At 39.2% G+C, this 20,183-nt stretch overlaps 1 protein-coding gene across 4 annotated transcripts in view; it reads left to right on the forward strand.

Moving 5' to 3' along the window:
• ankrd11 (ankyrin repeat domain 11) overlaps positions 1–20,183 on the forward strand; it is a 211,552-nt gene that overhangs the window by 185,758 nt on the left and 5,611 nt on the right. The window contains exons 6-12 of one of the 4 annotated variants that reach the window (XM_079805990.1): positions 2,910–3,110; positions 5,033–5,175; positions 6,375–6,522; positions 8,502–15,520; positions 16,399–16,497; positions 18,398–18,541; positions 18,638–18,730. In XM_079805990.1, coding sequence (XP_079662116.1) covers positions 2,910–3,110; positions 5,033–5,175; positions 6,375–6,522; positions 8,502–15,520; positions 16,399–16,497; positions 18,398–18,541; positions 18,638–18,730 — 7,847 coding nt within the window. Of the gene's footprint in view, positions 1–2,909; positions 3,111–5,032; positions 5,176–6,374; positions 6,523–8,501; positions 15,521–16,398; positions 16,498–18,397; positions 18,731–20,183 lie in introns of all 4 variants that reach the window. The other 3 variants (XM_079805991.1, XM_079805988.1, XM_079805989.1) reach the window with 3 other exon arrangements.

Below are 20,183 nucleotides of genomic sequence, written 5' to 3' on the forward strand. Positions count from 1 at the left end.
GCACAAAAACTATTCTCGTCTTCATAAAGTTATTGTAGAGCCACTGTAGTGAGATGGACTTTGTATCGACGTCTTTAGTGTCTTTTAAGGGTCTTGAGAGTGTAAAGTGCATTGAGCCAATGGAGGCCTTTCAGAGCATCAGATTTACACTAAAATATCTTCATTTGTGTCTGAAGATGAACGGAGATCTGACGGGTGTCCAACCACATGAGGGTGAGGAATTAATGACAGAATTTACATTTTTGGGTGAACTAACCCTTTAAAGGTTATTTCTTGCATGTCTCTACTCAAATTTAGCACCTCTTCAAGTAGCTCACCAGATTTATTTTTCCAAAACAAAAGGAAATGCCCATGACCCCACCCCTACAGAGCACTTTTGCATGCCAGCTATTGTTGTGCGCACTCTTTAGTTGGGTCTGAATATAGTGATTGAGTGTAGTATGTCTTCCCTGTGACCACTAAAACATTTACATGGTAGTTTGTTTGTGCTTTTACAATATCGCCCAAATCCAACGGGTTAAAATTGTGTCATTTAATGAAAGATTAAATTGGCACATGCAGAAGTTGTCCGTTTCACATGTTTGTTGTGTAACACTGCCACCTAGAGGTCAGAGCAAATAATACTTAGTTGCTCATGGGTTTAATGGGATAGTTCACCCTAAAATCATTTCATTACTTACTCACCCTCATGTCGTTCCAAACCTGTATGGTCTGTTAAACACAAAAGAAGAGATTTTGGGAACCAGATGTAGTTGTTGGCACCCATTGGCTTAGGGAAGTCAACTTTCTGGTTACCAACAATGACAATGTTTGAGGGGATGAATTAAAATAAGGATGATGTTGTGGACCGCTAACCCGTTGCCAAATCTGTTTATTTTCCACTCCTCCCTGTTTTGTCTATACTAGTGGTTCTCAACCTTTTTTTCAGTGATGTACCCCCTGTGAAATATTTTTTTAGCCAAGTACCCCCTAACCAGCGCAAAAAGCATTTTTGGTTAAAAAAAAAAAAAAAAAAAAGACTTAAAACATAGCACTGTGCCATCAGTGTCTGATTTATTAAACTTTGGAGCAGATAAACACATACAAAATTCTAACATTTGAAACCATTTCGAACATTTTAAATGATCCATTACTAAATTTATTGCAAATATTTCTCATCACTAAAATGTAGTGATTCAAACTAATGTAGTGAAAACAGTGACATTTCCTATTTGAGTGGTCAAAATATCACTCAAATCTCATTTGTTATTATATTTTAACTAAATAACAGGGACAATACATTTTTGAATGTTTTTGTTGTTGTTGTGGAGTCCCTATATTATTATTAACATTAATCATTATTATGATTTAGTTTGATTATTAGGATTTTTGGTCTGGATTTAATACAATAAAAAAACAGTTATTGGTGAGCTAACCATTGTACATAAGCAGTTCAAAACAATATTGTAACACGACTTAAAAAGAACACATTACAAAAATAAAACATAAATATGATAAGTAAAACTATTCAACAAATATTTTAACATTTTATACTTTATAAATAACTTTTTTTACTTCAAAAGTTTTGATACGTTTATGCTTGAAAATAATTCTTACTTTCCTTAATTGGTCTTGTTATTTAGCATTTTAGGATTATTTTAAGCAGAAAGTATGTGTATTTTGCACATGTATTTGTTTCAAGTGTATTTTATTTTTTATTTAAGTTATAGTTTAGATGTGTGGTAATCACTGCGTTGTGACTGCGGAACTTTTGGGAAAAAAACAATCTCGCAACTGTTGAGGCTCTGTTATAAAGCACATACAAATTAAAAACCAATAGTTAGTATGTTACTACCTTGAAAGTGAGGTTTCTTTTGATATTTGATGATAATGGCGCTCTGTCTGCTCTTGGTTACGTTCTTCGGTTACGGAAATTGAATAACCTAGTGAATATAAAATTAATTTTATGAACTTATACTTATATTTTCCTGAAATATTTATTAACCCCTTAACTGAGAATAGTCATGAAAATGCACTATCCAAACTTAAAGGGCTGTAATTCAAGAATGATTTGGAATATAGACCTAAGTTTGGTCTCGTTTTAATGAAGACACTTGTGAAAGCAGTGAAAGCATTTCAAAATATGAAAGTATGAATATATATATTTTACAAAAAATGTTTTATCTAAAATTACTATAAAATCAAAGCCATATGTCTAATCAAGTTGTTTTCCAAATTTGAAGTTGATATCACAAAAAATTAAGTCCCCATGAGATTTTGTTTGGGCGCTGTACCAAAAATAGCCACCGGGTGTCATTAAAATTCCATTGATTGTTTTTTTAATGCATTTTCCTGTAAATTTCTGTCCAAATGTCACAAAACAGTCACCAAATATGGAACCTTGAGACTCAGACCTTTCCGACGATATGCGTTTTGTCGAGATTAGAAAAGATTTTGATTATAAAGTAGTTAAAATACATTTTGTAATACGAAACATGATGCCGCCCACTAGGGGGAGGAGCCCGCTAGAAGAATTTAGAGTACCGTTTCCATGGTAACACAACGTCTGATTTCAAAACGGTTTTCACAGGATGAATTTTGAGTTTGTAAGCTTTTGAATGACACCTAATTTATGATAATTACTCAAATATATGATACGGGGAAAAAAACACCTGGCGTCCTGCCAGCGGGACGGTGACCGTTAAGGGGTTAAATTATTTTTAAAGGGTTTTCGCATGGATGCTACTTTTTAAATGTATGTAGGCTATATTTTAAAATCTCACACACCCATTTGAGAACCACTGGTCTATACTGTCCTATCCAATGTGTTAAACTAGTTTGACATTCTCTGAGGCCCTCTAGTGGGCCCTAGCCAGTTGAGAAGCACTTCTGTGAGTAATTTAGCTGGTAATACTTATGTTTTCATTCAGACACAACACCAAAGCATCAGTCACAGTCAAGTCTGGGTCAGAAGGGAACACCAAACTCTGCCTCAAAAACCAAAGACAAAGTGAACAAGCGTAACGAGAGGGGCGAGACGAGGCTGCATCGGGCGGCCATTCGAGGAGAGGCGCGCCGCATAAAGGAGCTCATCAACGAGGGCGCAGATGTGAATGTAAAAGACTTTGCAGGTAAGGGCAGCCATTAGAGATCGATCAGCTGACTTCCACTTTAGTCCGGGCCATTTGGATCCGGTTAAAATGCTCATGACGTAGATCAGACTCTTACAGTTTTTCTCAGTCGCTTTGGTACATTTCTCGAATCATCCTCGACATTTGCAAAACAGTAAGTGCATTTCTCGTGCAAAACACCATGGATTACCTGCAAAAGCCAGTCTCTTGCTCAAAATCCTTAGTTCATCTCTTAAAAGTGAATATCTGTGTCAATGAACATGTCAGTGCCATCATTCCTTGTGTCATTGTGTATGAATAACACAGTCAAATTGCTTACACTGCAAAAAATGCTTTTCTTACTTAGTATTTTTGTCTTGTTTTCAGTCCAAATATCTACAAAATCGTACATTAAGAAGCATTTACTAGACAAGCAAAAGTTTTTGTCTTGTTTTGGGGGAAAATAACTCAAAATTAAGGGAGTTTTTGCTTAAAATAAGCAAAATAATCTTAATTCAAACTGAAAACAAGATTGTTTTGCTTACCCCATTGGCAGATTATTTTGCTTATTTTAAGCAAAAACTCCCTTAATTTTGAGTTATTTTCCCCCAAAACAAGACAAAAACTTTTGCTTGTCTAGTAAATGCTTCTTAATGTAAGATTTTGTAGATATTTGGACTGAAAACAAGACAAAAATACTAAGTAAGAAAAGCATTTTTTGCAGTGTAGTCATATTGTCAATATAACTGTACTCTGGAGGGATGTTCTGATGTAAATATGGCTAAAATTTTGATGACAATTATTGTAAATTGTAGGTTACACCTCAGTGTATGTGTGAGTTTGAATGCAAGAGACTGGACAAGATTCACATTTACGCTTTTACTGTTTGTACTGTAATTTGTTGACAGATCATGTCATTGCGATACAGAAAGGAAAAGACAGCACGCATAGCACAGAGAAAAAACCCTTATAAAAAACACGTATAACAAAAAACTGAACAATGTCTAAAAGCGGATATGTGACAAAGTGTACAGCAAACAAGCTAAACAAAACCCACAACCAAAAACCCAGACGTTTTTATAACCTGTTGACCCAAAAAACGAGCGTTTAAGGACAAAAAAGTGGATACAGGCCATTGAGACACGTTATATTACACTGAGAACTACGCACACTAGAGGGGAATGTAATCAGAGACAGGAAATATCATATATAAAACTGACATTTGGATATTTTGACTTAACAGTGACAACATATTTACTGCACACATAGACATACTGAGACACACTGAGCGTCAGGATCCCAAAATGTACCCATTCTTCAGCTGAAGCGTCACGTTTTACTGCCTTTATCCACTTTTGTCTCCTTAAACTCTCGTTTTTTTGGGTCGACAGCGTATAAAAACGTTTTTTAGCTTGTTTGCTGTGCACTTTGTCACATCAGCTTTTACACATTGTCCTGTTTTTTGTTATAAGTCTGAAATGACAATGACGCAGCCGCACGCAATGCAAAGTCAATGGAGAGCGTTGGATTGTTTCCCCCCCGGTGTGGGCGTGGCCTAAATACGCTCTGTCTCTATACTATTAACTAATGCCTAAATGTTGTGTGTGGGGTGAGACTATTCAACAGAGACCCATTATAATACATTCTGATCAACATGACATAAGCAACTGATAATGTAGGAAACAGCAGAGAATTGGACATAATCATTTGCATGGATGTACCAAAGCATTTGCAACTTGTTCAAATAAATGAGAAACTGCTTTTTTGATGTGCACAAGTGACACAGTGATGTGAAGATTGAACAGGTCGCTTTGAGAATTTCAATTCTGATCTGAGAAATGTACCAAAGCGACTGAGAAAAACTGTAAAAGAGTGTTTTTTGATCTTGTTAAAATGCTCATGAGGTAGATCAGACTCTTAAAGCCGAGTGTGTTTTGTGTTAGGCTGGACCGCACTACATGAGGCGTGTAACAGAGGGTATTACGATGTGGCCAAGCAGCTGCTGGCAGCCGGAGCCGAGGTTAACACCAAGGGCCTGGATGACGATACGCCTCTACATGATGCATCCAACAATGGCCATCTTAAAGTAAGAACCTCAGAATCAGACATTCCACATGTGTGTGTGTGTGTGTGTAGGCCTGTCGCGATAACTACTTTTTGTTTCGCGATTTATCGTCCCAGAAATAATTGCGATAAATGATATTATTGTCATTTTATGCCACTGAAAATATAATCCTAATATAACAGCATAATAATGCGAGTAGACCTACACACTTTCAAATCACAACCTTTTAATTCTTTAGATCAGGAGTTCAAACTTCCAGAACATTTCAGAGAATAAAAAGACAAAATTGATAAAGTCTACCGAACATTCGAACTGTTTCATTTCTAAATATTTCTCTCTTTTCTTGCTGCATACATATTTTACAGAATTGTATATGTTTGCTTTGTTTGCTTTTACAGTGAGTTTTTCTCACTATAGTCCCTTTATCTCGCTCACTGGGGTTGTAAGGCAGTATTCTTAACACAGTACATTAGCTGCTTACATACATTTATTATGAATGTTGCTTAGACAAATAATTTTTAATTGAAAATGTTCTTTTTCCGGTTTATACATCCCAACATTAAGCCAATTTAAGTTTGGAAACAATATGTTGTATTTATAATGTCACACTTACTATTTATCTAACAGTTTAAATGTTTTTTCATAAATAAAATGTATAGATGGATTTTAGGAAGGGGGTCCCTCATAAAAAGTTCATCATATTCGGGGGTCCTTGGCATCATAAAGTTTGGAAACCCCTGCTTTAGATCATAGAAATTAAAGGTTAAAAAAAATATTATCCTAAATAAAAAATTGAATAAATAGTAACATTTTCCCTTGTGAAACGGCTTTACACTCGTCATTCTGCGTTGACTATATGTGCAGCGGAACGGGATTGCGGCTTTAAAATCGAGTCCATTTGGGCTTATTCTTCCAAACTGTCAGTAGTTTGTCAGGAAAACACTGTAACGCCTCAAATGGCGCTTTTTTCCACCTGTCGATAACCGATCGGTGTATGAAGAAACTGCTCGAGAACCACTTTCACCTCCGTCACGGAAAATATACAAGATGAAACATTCATTATCATGTAAACATAATGGGCGATATATTGCATCACAAAAAATGATTGAGGTCATGTGCATATATTGTGCGATGTATGGATATATTGATTATTGTGACAGGCCTATATGTGTGTTTGGTGTCTTGATAGACTTTGTGACACCCATATTCTGGTTTTGTAGGTTGTGAAGCTGCTGTTACGGTATGGAGGGGATCCTTGTCAAAGCAACAGAAGAGGAGAGACTCCATTAAAAGTGGCAAACTCGCAAACAATGCTTAATCTGTTGCTGGGAAAAGGCACTTACACCTCCAGTGAGGAGAGTTCCTCAGGTGTGTATCATGCCGTTGTTGTGTGTATTAGGGCTGCACGATTTGGGGAAAATAAAAATATCTAATTGCGATTATTCTGGTTAAAATTGCGATTGCGATTTAAAATGCGATTATTTGTTTATTTTTTTACAAATGAAAAGTTTATATAACATTTTGTGTTTATATATTAATATGGCTAATAATAATTATGATCATTATTATTGCTTAATAAAAAATCTGAAATATTACTATTACAATAACATTTTCATTTAACATTAGCATTTAAGAATAAATATAACAGTATAATTATATTTTACAGAAAACTTATTTTACAAAAAAAATTATGGGTTACCTGTTAATATGCAAGACAGCCTATGACTAAAAATCATTAGAGAGGTCTAAGGATTTATTGTAAAAAAGATGTAAAAATCTGTGCTTTTTATCTGTGATATCAATAAAGTCTGTCTTTAATATGAAATATGAGCCTCTTATGCATCAAAGGTGGGGATTAAAACTCCCGTACATTGAAGAAAAACATATGGATTGTCAAACTTTTAGGTAGAAAATAAGAAGAAAAAATACTTCTAAATAAATGTATAATTCATACTGGAAGCCAGAGGGCGCCCTCGAGCAGGAACTCCACATTTGCCTCAGAAGAAGTAATCGTTCGTTTTCAGGAAATCGTTATGGGAAATCCTTAAAGTGAAGCTCGCATTGTAGGCTGAATAAAACAAGGATAGAAACGCCGGCAAGATATGATGTATTGAGTTCTTCAAGCCTTCTCTGGTATTTTCAAAATAATAAAGTTTGTAAAAAAATTGAAAAATTGACGTTCTGTGATAAGAAGCCACATCCGCTCGACTGACTATATGAAGTGAGTTAAAACATGTTATTAAACGTATTTTGTTGGACAACAGGTTTATGAACGCTTCACATTACTAGTTTGTGAAGATGTTTGACACATGTTGTTTTTTTAAACTCACGTTATAAGCGACTCAAACTCTCAGTGCTTTCAGACGGAGCAGCGTTTCCTACTGATCACAGAGACGCTCTTCAGTGACACACTGGGCATTTAAAGGGTTAGTTCACCCAAAAATGAAAATTCTGTCATTAATAACTGACCCTCATGTCGTTGGACACCCGTCAGACCTCCGTTCATCTTTAGACACAAATGAAGATATTTTAGTGTAAATCTGATGGCTCTGAAAGGCCTCCATTGGCTCAATGCACTTTACACTCTCAAGACCCTTAAAAGACACTAAAGACGTCGATACAAAGTCCATCTCACTACAGCGGCTCTACAATAACTTTATGAAGCGACGAGAATAGTTTTTGTGCGCAAAAAAACCCTAAATAACGACTTACATAGTGATGATGATTTCAAAACGAGGCATCATGAAGCTTCGAAGCGTTATGAATCAGTGAGTCGATTCAGCAGTTTGACTCGCCAAATTTCAGCAGTTTGACACGCGATCCGAATCATGATTCGACTCACTGATTCATAACGCTTCGAAGCTTCATGATGCCTTGTTTTGAAATCGTCATCACTATATAAGTCATTATTTAGGGTTTTTTTGCGCACAAAAACTATTCTCGCTGATTCATAAAGTTATTGTAGAGCCGCTGTAGTGAGATGGACTTTGTAACGACGTCTTTAGTGTCTTTTAAGGGTCTTGAGAGTGTAAAGTGCATTGAGCCAATGGAGGCCTTTCAGAGCCATCAGATTTACACTAAAATATCTTCATTTCTAATCTGAAGATGAACGGAGGTCTGACGGGTGTCGAACGACATGAGGGTAAGTAATTAATGACAGAATTTTAATTTTTGGGTGAACTAACCCTTTAATAAAAATCGCAGTCTTTGCGCTTTCATAATCGCACATAAGCGAAATCGCGGTTCGATTTGGATTAATCGCGCAGCCCTAGTGTGAAATATACTCTTGAAAGTAAGTAAAGGAAATGTGTACCATATGTTAATATTTTTGTTCATCTCATTCTCAGCAGATTCTTCTGAAGAGGAAGATGCCCCATCATTTGCCCCATCCAGCTCTGTTGATGGCAATAATACAGACTCAGAGTTTGAGAAGGGCTTAAAGTTAAAAGGGAAGGGCATGGACCCACCCAAATCTATCACCACTCCGGTCAAAGATGAGTACGAGTTTGATGAGGATGACGAGGAGGAGCGTGTCCCACCTGTGGACGACAAGCATCTGCTCAAGAAAGAGTTTCGAAAGGAACCCGTCAGCAAGACAAACAACTTTATCTCCATACCCAAGATGGAGGTTAAAACCTATTCCAAAAGCAACACGCTAACACCAAAGAAGGCTGTGCGCAGGATCCTGTCGGACAGCAACAGCTCGGATGAGGACGATAGGACGTTGTGTTTCACACCCACAACCACACCAAGGCAACCCGCACCTCAGACCAACGCAAAGAGCCGGGAATCAACGTCGCTGAGCTCCAAGCAGCAAAAAGAGAAGAGTAAAGTCAAGAAGAAGAGGAAGAAGGAGACGAAAAATAATGTTAATAAGGAGGTGCGCTTTGGGAAAGTCAATGACAAGTTCTGCACCTCGGACTCTGAGATCGGGGACCTGGAGAGTGAGGACGATAAAGGATCCATGCAGAGTGCAAATTGTGTGAAGGACTCTTCTACGTTGAGCCTTAAAGACCCCTCTGTCTTTGGCTCTCTGTCAGTCTCTTCTTCATCCTCCTCGCATGGGAGTCTGAGCTCACAGAAACACACACAATCTCTGGCAGAACAGCACCCAAAGCAATGGAGGACAGATGGCTGGAAGACTGTGTCCTCTCCAACGTGGTCAGATGATAGTTCCCTTTCGGATTCGGTCAGGACAAGGCTCTCCAGTGAATCAGACTACTCGTCTGCGGACTCCAGCGTTGAGTCTGTGAAACAGGTGAAAAAGAAAGTGCAAGAAAACAGAAAGAAAAACAACACACATGCCAGTGCAGTAGACAAAAAGAACTCAGAGTTTTACAAGAACTCAGATGGAGCCATTTCTAAAACGGACAAAGATGGAAAGGTGTTGAAGAAGCACAAAGTGAAACACAAACACAAAAGTAAGGAAAAAGATAAGGCTCCAAGTGTGGTGTTGAGTCAAGACATGAATGAAAAGTTTGTCAAGAGCTTTTCTTTCGACTTTGATGATACACGGCAGAAATCGCTAATTGTTGAGACGGAGTCCCCTTCTGAAAATAGGGTCAAGCTTTCAAAACACGAGAAAGATCATTTTAAGAAGGAAGACCGACTGTCTAAAGGTAAATCGGAAGACAAGGACTGGCCTGGTAAAGGGGTGATCAAAGAAGAGCGGTCGAAGAAGACAAAGGAGTCAAAGGTGAGCAAAGAAGAGCGGGACAAACCTTTGAAGGCTGAGAAGGAGAGAAGTATAAAAGACAAGGCAAAGGAGGAGAAGCAGAAAACCCATAAAGATGATAAAAAGAAGAAGTCTAAGGATAAATCTCTTAAAATTGACAAAAAGAATGAACTTAAAGAAGACAAACATTTTAAATCTGAGAAAGGCATAAAAGAGGAGAAGGAAAAGTCTAAGAGGGATAAAAACATCAAGGAGGAACCCGATTATGAAGAGTATGACTTAAAAAATCACTTACTAGAGGAGACTAAAATGAGTGCCTCGGATGACCCCCATGATCGGTGGCAGTCTGACATGTCTTCGGATAGTTCGCTTTATGGAGATGATAGCTGGGACGCCCCTGTAAAAGAATACAAATCAAACAACGCGGTCAAGTTAATTGTAGAAACGGTGAAGGAGGAAAGCAGGGACCGAAGAAAGGAAAATAAAATCAAAGATAAAAAGCCAGATCATGGAGATAAGCGCCCTGAAAAAGAAACCGCGTCAAAGAAGAAAGACAAGGAATCCTCTGAAAAGATTACTGAAAAGAAAAAAGACTGGACGGACAAACAAAAGTTTAACTCTGGTCAGTCGTTGGAGAAAGAAAAGAAACGGAAAGAATCATCAGAGAGTGTCAAAGAGAAGAAAGAGAAGGATTCTGTGGATGGAGGCAGAGATCGAAAAGACTCCTATGAGTTCACTAAAGAACGGAAAGACTCCAAAACAAAACAAGAATCTTTGAGAGATGACTATGGGAGTGAGGCCTTCTTTAAAGACAAACCAGAGATTGAAACGACGTGTAAGTCCGACCCCAGAGAGAGGAACCACTCTGGAAAGGAAAGGGAGAAGAAAATGGATGGTGTGGAAAAGAAAGAGAAGTCCAAAGGAGAAAAACACAAGGACAAGCCTAAGGACCGAAATCTGGACCTGGAAAAAGAGAAACCTGAGAAAAACTCAATTGATAGATCAATGAAAGAGAAAGATCTAGAACGCGCCCCCAAAGACAAGCGGGATGGGGCTAAGGAAAAGCATAAAGATTCTCATATCAAGGACAAAGAACGGAAGATGTCATCTGAACAGATTAAAGATAAGAAAGAAAAGACATCCCAGGACAAACATGCTGACAGAGAAAAAGATTTCCTGGAGTTTAAGAAAGAGGAGAGAAAACCTGAAAAGGCGAGAGAGAAGACATGGTACACAATTGCGGATATTTTTACAGATGAGAGTGAAGATGAAGATGACGGCTATAATGGGGGTGTCGCAAAATTGAGTGACTCTCTCGGACTATCGGATTCTCACCGGAAAGATTCCACACCAGACAGAGATGAACTGGATAATTTCCAAACAGATAAACATAAGAAATACTCCGAGGGGAAAACACATTCCACGGAAAAACTAAAGGAAAAGGAACATAAAGATAAGAAAAAGGAGAAGGCAGCATTCGATGCTGGGAAAGAGAGGAAAGCCTCCATGGAAAAACACAAAGATAAAAAGGACAAAGATTCGACTGACACAAAACACAAGGAGCGTAAGGACAGAGCTTCCGTGGATTCAAATCAAGACAAGAAAAGCAAGCAGAAACTTCTTGACAAGAAAGACGTCAGTGAAGAAAAGGGCAAAAACAAATACAAAGACAAGGTAGAGCACTTAAAAGACCGAAAACTCTCCAAGGGGAGTGGTGAAAATGAGAAATCCTTGCTGGAGAAACTTGAGGAAGAGGCGATGAATGATTATAAAGATGATTCCAATGATCGAAATAGTGAAATTTCATCAGACAGTTTCACAGACCGAGGTCATGAGCCTGTTCTAAGCAGCTTCTATGATTCCTCCAACATCAGTATACCTGACATGCCCGAGGAGAGAAGAGAGTCACTATCCATCTCTAATCCACAGGATAAGTTCAGAGAGAAAGAGAGACATAGACATTCCTCGTCCTCGTCATCCAAAAAGAGTCACGACAAAGAGAAGGATAAAGTCAAGAAAGAAAAGGGGGATAAAAAAGATAAGTCCGAGGAGATCAGAGAATCATACGGCCGCAGGGAAAGCTTGCCCTTTGAAAAAGAGCCCATGCCTTTGGAGGCTGACCCTTACACTTTTCCATATGGTTCCAAAGTTGATGGTGAGGATGACTTGGAAAAGACTCTGGAGTTTGAGAAGGAGATGTCCAAAAAAGACAAGACAAATAGTGTCATTAACAGCGACACTAAAATAAAAGACAAAAAGAAGAAAGAGAAACACAAGGAGAAAGTGAAAGAGGAAAAGCATAAATATTCAGATGGATTTGGGTCCTTCAGATACTCAAAAGAAGAACAAAAATCTGGAATGAAGGAAAACACTCAAGTCACAAGTCTTAAAGAGAAGTCTAAAGAAGACGGTTCTAAATTTGATGGGAAAAATAAGGAGAGAAATAAAGATATCGTGGACAAAGACAGAACCGATCTCAAAGCAAAGGTCAAAGATGAGAACGACAAATTCAGCCAGTCAAAGGAGACGACTCGAAAGGACAACCGTCCTCGTGAAAAGCTTTTGGTTGACGGCGATCTCAGACTAACAAGTTTTGGCAAAATGCTTAGTTTGAAAGATCAAGAGATTGAAGAGCGCCACAAGAAACACAAAGAAAGAATGAAACAGATGGAAAAACTGAGGCATCGATCAGGTGACCCAAAACTCAAAGATAAAACTAAACCTAATGAAGAACTGAAGAAGAACCGCAGTGAACTTTCCAAAAAGTCAGTGGAAAGTGCTTTGAAAGATAAAAAGATCAAAGATTCTGGCCTTCCAACCCAAATGATGTCGCCTGATAGAAAGCCAATACCGATGGACAGTCAGAACTCGAAAGACTGGCTTGCAGGCCACCAAATGAAGGAAAGTCTACCTGCATCTCCAAGACCGGACCAGAACCGACCAACAGGTGTCCCCACCCCAACATCTGTGATCTCATGTCCGAGCTACGAGGAGGTCATGCAAACTCCCCGCACTCCATCCTGCAGTGCGGAGGACTATCCTGATATCATATTTGATGGTCTTGACTGTCAGAATTCCTCGGCCACCACTATGTCCATGAACGCCTGCTCCCCTTCTTTCTTTGATAGATATTCCAACTCATCAAATAACTTCCAGGAGGGAACTTGCATAACACCAGCAAAGAACATGCAATTACCCCTTGTGAGTCGCTCTGTCACCTCGGATGTTAGAAGACCACTTGAGAGCGAGTTCAAAGTCGAGGCAGAAAAGTTCTTAAGACAGCAACATATACCAGAAGGGACAGCATTCGAGTCTTCAGCATCACAACTTACTGAGGACAAGATTGCAGCTGATAGACTTAATTGCCTTTCCCCTGCATACTTTTCACCCCCTATTGACTTGATGTCTCCCAGGCCTGACCTATCACAACTTGATAGAGTACCAGATGAAGCGCCTCCTGTAAATTCCATCAACGATGGCGGTGAACACTTGGGGAGTGTCTATAACAACTATCTCATGAAGCCCTCAACTCCAGTCCATAGACCTGAACCCCAGGAGCCTTGTCTTGATATAGCCGCTCCCCCAACTCCAGCCCCTGCTGCCCTGCCTCCCATGGATATTGATGATCTCTCAGAGCCACAGCAAAGTGGACCCGTTCTAATGCCATCTCACCCTGTCAGTGTGAGTGACTACTTGCCTCCTGTTGTTGAAGAGCAAGAAGAAGAAGAGGAGGAGGAGGAGGAGGAGGAAGATGATGAATTTGTTGAGGAAGGTACAGAAGTTCACAACACAGTCGACGAATCCATCGAGTCCAGAAACGATCCCACATACTCACTCGGGATTGAGGAATCTGACAAAAAGCCTTGGCTTGACTGTCCAGATAGAAGAGATCCTGATGAGATTCCCATAACACCAACCCATGCGCAAGACAACTACATGGAAAACTCATGCGATCAGTCATTAGGCTGGAATTCAGAAGTGCTCATGAAATCACCAAATGAGAGTTACAGAGAGGTCGAGGCAGCTGTGTCGAAGATTAGCAGTCCATATTCACACTCCGATTGTGATATGCCGCATATCCCAAGTGTAATACCAGTGACACCACCTCACTCTACGTATTCCAGAGCGTACTGTCCGTCACAAATATCTGACTCTCATTATGAGGTCCACAAAGACACAGTGGAAGACATCCCATCACCAGAAAGACCTGTAACGGAGGCATTGGAGTCAGAATCCCCTCGACTTGAAACTTTCTTTACTGATTGCAAACCAAATCCTGAGGAAGCGGAGATGGACCTTGAGCCCCCGTGTATGATGAAAGACGATAGACAAGAGTCTCCCACCTATGTTGCGGAGAACTGCATGTCTGTAGCACCACCAGTCAGCCAAGAACCTGTTGTTTCATGGGCAGATCCATTCCCTGGTGCAGCTGATGAACTGGACGACATGGGTCCCTTTTCTATACCGGAGCTTCCTTTTCAAGAGAAGGAGATTCAGGAGCCTGATATAACAGCCCCGGAGATTGCAGAGAGCGAGCTTCCACCTTCTCAGGCAAGACCTCCAGTCATTGACACGAGTGAAAACGTTGATATAATGGATGTGGACTTGCCAACGTCTTGTTCTCCTGCAATTGTGCCTCCTACCGAATCCGGTCCGGATTTGGTTCCTCCAGTAAGCGAGGATGAATATAGGCCGCAGTGTGAGTTGGAGCCAGAGCCTCAGAACATCCCAGATGTTCCTCCCATGAAAGAAACAATCCCAGAGGAGAGGGAAGCATTTGAGGAAGTTGAAGAAAACAATGGAAATTTGTTTTCTACTGACAGTGAAAAGGACAATGAATACAGGCAAAAAGAAACAACCCCAGATACATTGATGCCTTCTGTTATGGTACAGTATTTGGAACTATCATCCACCACTAAACCACATTCATTAGGACAAAATCCTGTGGTAGTGTTGGGTCCCTCATGTAGCCCTCATCCTTCTGTTCAGGTTCCAGCTGTCTCAATGCCTAGCATTACCCAAGTACCAGAGGCTCTTGAGACAACCGCCAAGTTGTCTGTGACTATACCCGTTCCTGAGCCACCCAAGAAAATTGAGGAAATACCTCAGAGGATGACCCGGAAAAAGGCTCAGATGCTGGCCAATCAGAACAAGCAGAGTGCCGCGCTAAGCTCATCAAGCATCACCTCTTCGGTTTCCTCCTCACCAATCACCACAAGTGTGACCACTTCCTGTGTCACTGTAGAAAAGGAGAAAGAGCCCATCAGCTCAACCACAGCTCAGACATCCACTCCTTCAGTACCTGCACTAATCACCAAATCAAAAGGCAGGCCGGTTGAGGACGATGACAACCAGTCCCAACATCCACGCAAGAGGAAGTTTCCAAAATCAGGCCAGCAACAGGTCCAGGTTCAGCTTGTGAACACCGCAATGAAGCAAACTCGGGAGATGATCCAGCAGACTCTGGCTGTCATTGTGAATGCCATCAAATTGGACGAGATAGAGCCATACCACAGTGACCGTTCCAACCCCTATTTCGAGTACCTTCAGATCCGCAAGAAAATTGAGGAAAAGCGGAAGATTTTGTGTTACATAACACCTCAAGCTCCCCAGTGTTACGCAGAGTATGTGACGTACACGGGCTCCTATCTACTCGATGGCAAACCTCTGAGCAAGCTTCATATTCCAGTGGTAAGAATATTATTTTTGTCTCTTAAAGGGTTAGGTCACCCAAAAATGAAAATTCTGTCATTAATTACTTACCCTCATGTCGTTCGACACCCGTCAGACCTCCGTTCATCTTCAGACACAAATGAAGATATTTTAGTGTAAATCTGATGCTCTGAAAGTCCTCCATTGGCTCAATGCACTTTACACTCTCAAGACCCTTAAAAGACACTAAAGACGTCGTTACAAAGTCCATCTCACTACAGTGGCTCTACAATAACTTTATGGAGTGACGAGAATTGTTTTTGTGCGCAAAAAAACCCCTAAATAACGACTTATATAGTGATGACGATTTCAAAACACGGCATCATGAAGCTTCGAAGCGTTATGAATCAGAGTCGATTCAGCAGTTTGAATCGCCAAATTTCAGCAGTTTGGCGGTTTGACACGCGATCCGAATCATGATTCGACTCACTGATTCATAACACTTCGAAGCTTCATGAGGCCGTGTTTTGAAATCGTCATCACGAAGTCGTTAATTAGGGTTTTTTTGCGCACAAAACTATTCTCGCCACTTTATAAAGTTATTGTAGAGCCACTGTAGTGAGATGGACTTTGTAACGACGTCTTTAGTGCCTTTTAAGGGTCTTGAGAGTGTAAAGTGCATTGAGCCAATGGAGGCCTTTCAGAGCATCAGATTTACACTAAAATATCTTCATTTGTGTCTGAAGATGAACGGAGGTCTGACGGGTGTCCAACGACATGAGGGTGAGGAATTAATGACAGAATTTTCATTTTTGGGTGAACTAACCCTTTAACACCTTACCAGAAGCAGCATAATTATCCATTCCACTGTTGAGATATAGGGATGTACCGCTAAACTATTTCCCCTACTATCTTAGATTGCTCCACCTCCATCTTTGTCGGAGCCCCTGAAGGAGCTATTCAGACAGCAAGAGGCGGTGAGAGGAAAACTAAGACTGCAGCACAGCATCGAGAGGGTAAACTCTTACTCTTTGCCTTTAGTCTTTCTCTATTTTCTCTAGGGCTGTAATCTCCCAGTCGATTATTAGTCTATACGTTCTGGCTCGACCAAAATTTGGATTGGTCTGGTTTTTTTGCCGCGTTCATTTGATCAGGTGGAAAGCACTAATTGCTAATGGGGGTGTTTTGAGAGCACCCCTGTTTCACAGGTAACAGTCTGTCTTCAGAACACCCCCATTGTTTTCACTTTTGGATTAGCCCAACCCACTGGAGAAGAGAGACAGATTGATGGCTACTTTGCTGTTTAGGCCTATTATTTATTTAATTGTGAGTGTTTTCCTAGTCAGTCCTCTTCTACCATATCAACAAAGACATCGGCAGTGTGGCAGCATTTTTTTTAAATAGAAAATGGGAAAAAAGTTGAATGCAAATTTTGCAAGCAAAAGTTTGCATATCACAGATGTAATATCACCTAAAGACGGTCTGCGTTAGGTTGCCCCGTCTGTTTTGAGTTTTGAGTTCCTTTTATTATTGTGCAAACTGCCAATTCATTTCTAGTATTATTTATTGGATTTGGGCACTTTATTATTTTATTGTTTATTTGGAGCCTAATGCACGATGCGCTGTGCCCACTGTTTGTATTAGTTTTGCACTTTATTTAGTTTCTGCTCTTGATCTGGCTTGTTTAATAAATATTCAATTTTTTATTAAAGTGGATGTGCCTTTTGTGTTTAAGAGTAAAAGCTTTAAGTTAATAGTCTATTCGCTGATCCTATGTTCGAGCTGCACATGATAGTGTCTGTCAGTTATTATAATACATATGACAAAAACAATTGTCTAAATTATGTTGCATATTCCTCAAAAGTTCTTGTGATGATATCATTAGTTGACAACATAGTACTATATTTTGGGAAATCATAGGCTATGATATTGCGCAGGTGCACGTGATGCTGACAGAATCGTGTGTCAGACTAAATAATCAGCTCAAAAACGATTTTATATACTGCAAATAGCCTACTAGTTTATGTTTATTTATAATTCATTTACACTGCAAAAAATGTTTTTCTTATTTCGTATTTTTGTCTTGTTTTCAGTCCAAATATCTAAAAAATCTTACATTAAGAAGCATTTACTAGACAAGCAAAAGTTTTTGTCTTGTTTTGCGGGGAAAATAACTCAAAATTAAGTGAGTTTTTGCTTAAAATAAGCAAAATAATCTGCCAATGGGGTAAGCAAAATAATATTGTTTTCTGTTTGAATTAAGATTATTTTTCTTACCCCATTGGCAGATTATTTTGTTTATTTTAAGCAAAAACTCACTTAATTTTGAGTTATTTTCCCCCAAAACAAGACAAAAACTTTTGCTTGTCTAGTAAATGCTTCTTAATGTACGATTTTTTAGATATTTGGACTGAAAACAAGACAAAAATACTAAGTAAGAAAGTCATTTTTTGCAGTGTAGGCAGACAACAAGGCCACCAAGTCCTGCGCACAGTGCACAGCTAATTCATTAAACTTTTTTTTCCCCTAACGTCATTTTTAGTCGAAAATTTCAGGACTTCAGTCGACCAAGATTTTCTTTGGTTGATTACAGCCCTAATTTTCTCCCCTCTATGCATCACTGAGCTCATTTCAGAAGTCACCCGATTAGGATGCAGTGATCACACGGCACAAATCCTTTCATATGCCATTCTCAGATTCATCAAAGGCTTTGTCTAATAGAACAGCAAGTTATCTGCGATATGCATTTCAACTAAGTAAGCATGTAGTAGTATGATCCCCCCATTTCATCTGATGTTCTTACTGTGACTTGCAGACCTTGATCATTTCAAAACACTTTTTACCAGCTTTGTCCCTTGATTAGACGAATGCTATTCATCTAACCTAGTCTCACTCTGATTTTATGCTCCCTTACAGGAGAAGCTTATTGTATCTTGTGAGCAGGAAGTGCTGCGTGTTCATTGCAGAGCAGCACGAACAATCGCAAACCAGGCCGTTCCCTTCAGTGCTTGCACAATGCTGCTGGATTCAGAAGTCTACAACATGCCATCAGAGAGCCAGGTGAGTCCTCATTTGAACTATTATCAACCCCTCAAAGATGTTGCAAAGCCAGCGAATATAGATTTTATTACGTTTCTAACACATCTTGATCTCCAGGGGGATGAAAACAAGTCTGTGAGAGATCGCTTCAATGCTCGGCAGTTTATCTCCTGGATTCAAGATGTGGATGATAAGTACGACCGCATGAAGGTGAGGAGCTGTAGATATGCACACATAGAATCTGTACACTTTCATGTAGGGATGTCCCGAGCCGATCTCAAGCCCGATCCTTTATTTTACGTACACTGCAAAAAATGCTTTTCTTACTTAGTATTTTTGTCTTGTTTTCAGTCCAAATATCTACAAAATCTTACATTAATAAGCATTTACTAGACAAGTAAAGGCTTTTGTCTTGTTTTGGGGGAAAATAACTCAAAATTAAGGGAGTTTTTGCTTAAAATAAGCAAAATAATCTTCCAATGGGGTAAGCTAAATAATCTTAATTCAAACAGAAAACAAGATTATTTTGCTAATTTTAAGCAAAAACTCCCTTCATTTTGAGCTCTTTCCCCCCAAAACAAGACAATACTTTTTATTTGGCTAGTAAATGCTTCTTGTTTTGAGAATTTTTAGATATTTGGACTGAAAACAAGACAAAAATACTAAGTAAGAAAAGCATTTTTTGCAGGTGTTGTACAGTAGGTGGCGATATGCAGCTTTAAATGTGTTTTCCAGCCGCCGTTAAAAGGAAAAGAAGCTCAAATGTGAGTCTGTTCTAGCATGTCACATGCTGGTTCCAGCTTCTGTGCTTAGCATATTTGATGCCACTTTTGTGACTAATCACTCGAAAGTCATTACTTTTATCTGCCGATCTGACTATCTGAGACGTCATTGCCATTTCTTCTTGCTTCGGACTTGACTGACAGATTGGCATTCGGACACTAGCCACGTTTACATGCGCACTTTTTTTGTCGTTCCGATTGAAATATTCGGTGAACTGTTTACATGAGGCGTTATCTAAACCGATCTGGTGTTCACATGTGCTGACTTTCAGTCGGAATAAATTTGTGACATTCGCACACAGTTTGTCTGTCGCATAGATTCGTAACGTTGCCAATTATAATAACTGCGACGTTCGTGGATCAATAGTTCTGTGTTGGTCATTTTTATATTTATTTATTTTTCTGTGGGCGGACATGCAGTAGTTTAACCTAATTTATGTCCTGTACAGTGACTATTTCAACAGCTGTGAATGATGAATGCAGACTCAAAATGAATTCAATTAGTTTATTTTGAAAAACACTAAATTAACAATAAAATGCACCCAAATTATTGATAAAAACAGGATATACGGTGAAACATGAATGAAAGCATTCAAGACGTGCTCAGCATCAGATACATAGCCTATTAAACGCATAGATATTTCAGATGATTAAGAAAAGATACCATAATCACAGAGGTATAAATATTAACACAGGTAATTAAAGTAGACTGTGGGTAATGTTACTTAACCAAATGAAGCAGAACTTTTTTTATATATAACTTACGAGAAACAGAAATATCGACACGTCCCCTCCAGCAGCTTGAATGTTCCCCGTTGCCATGGCAACAGGACTTATACAGTTTTATAAAAGCTATTTATTGTTTGTTGTAAAGTGTAAGA

This window comes from Gobio gobio (genome assembly GCF_949357685.1).
Source record: "Gobio gobio genome assembly, chromosome: 2".
NCBI classification, from domain to species: domain Eukaryota; kingdom Metazoa; phylum Chordata; class Actinopteri; order Cypriniformes; family Gobionidae; genus Gobio; species Gobio gobio.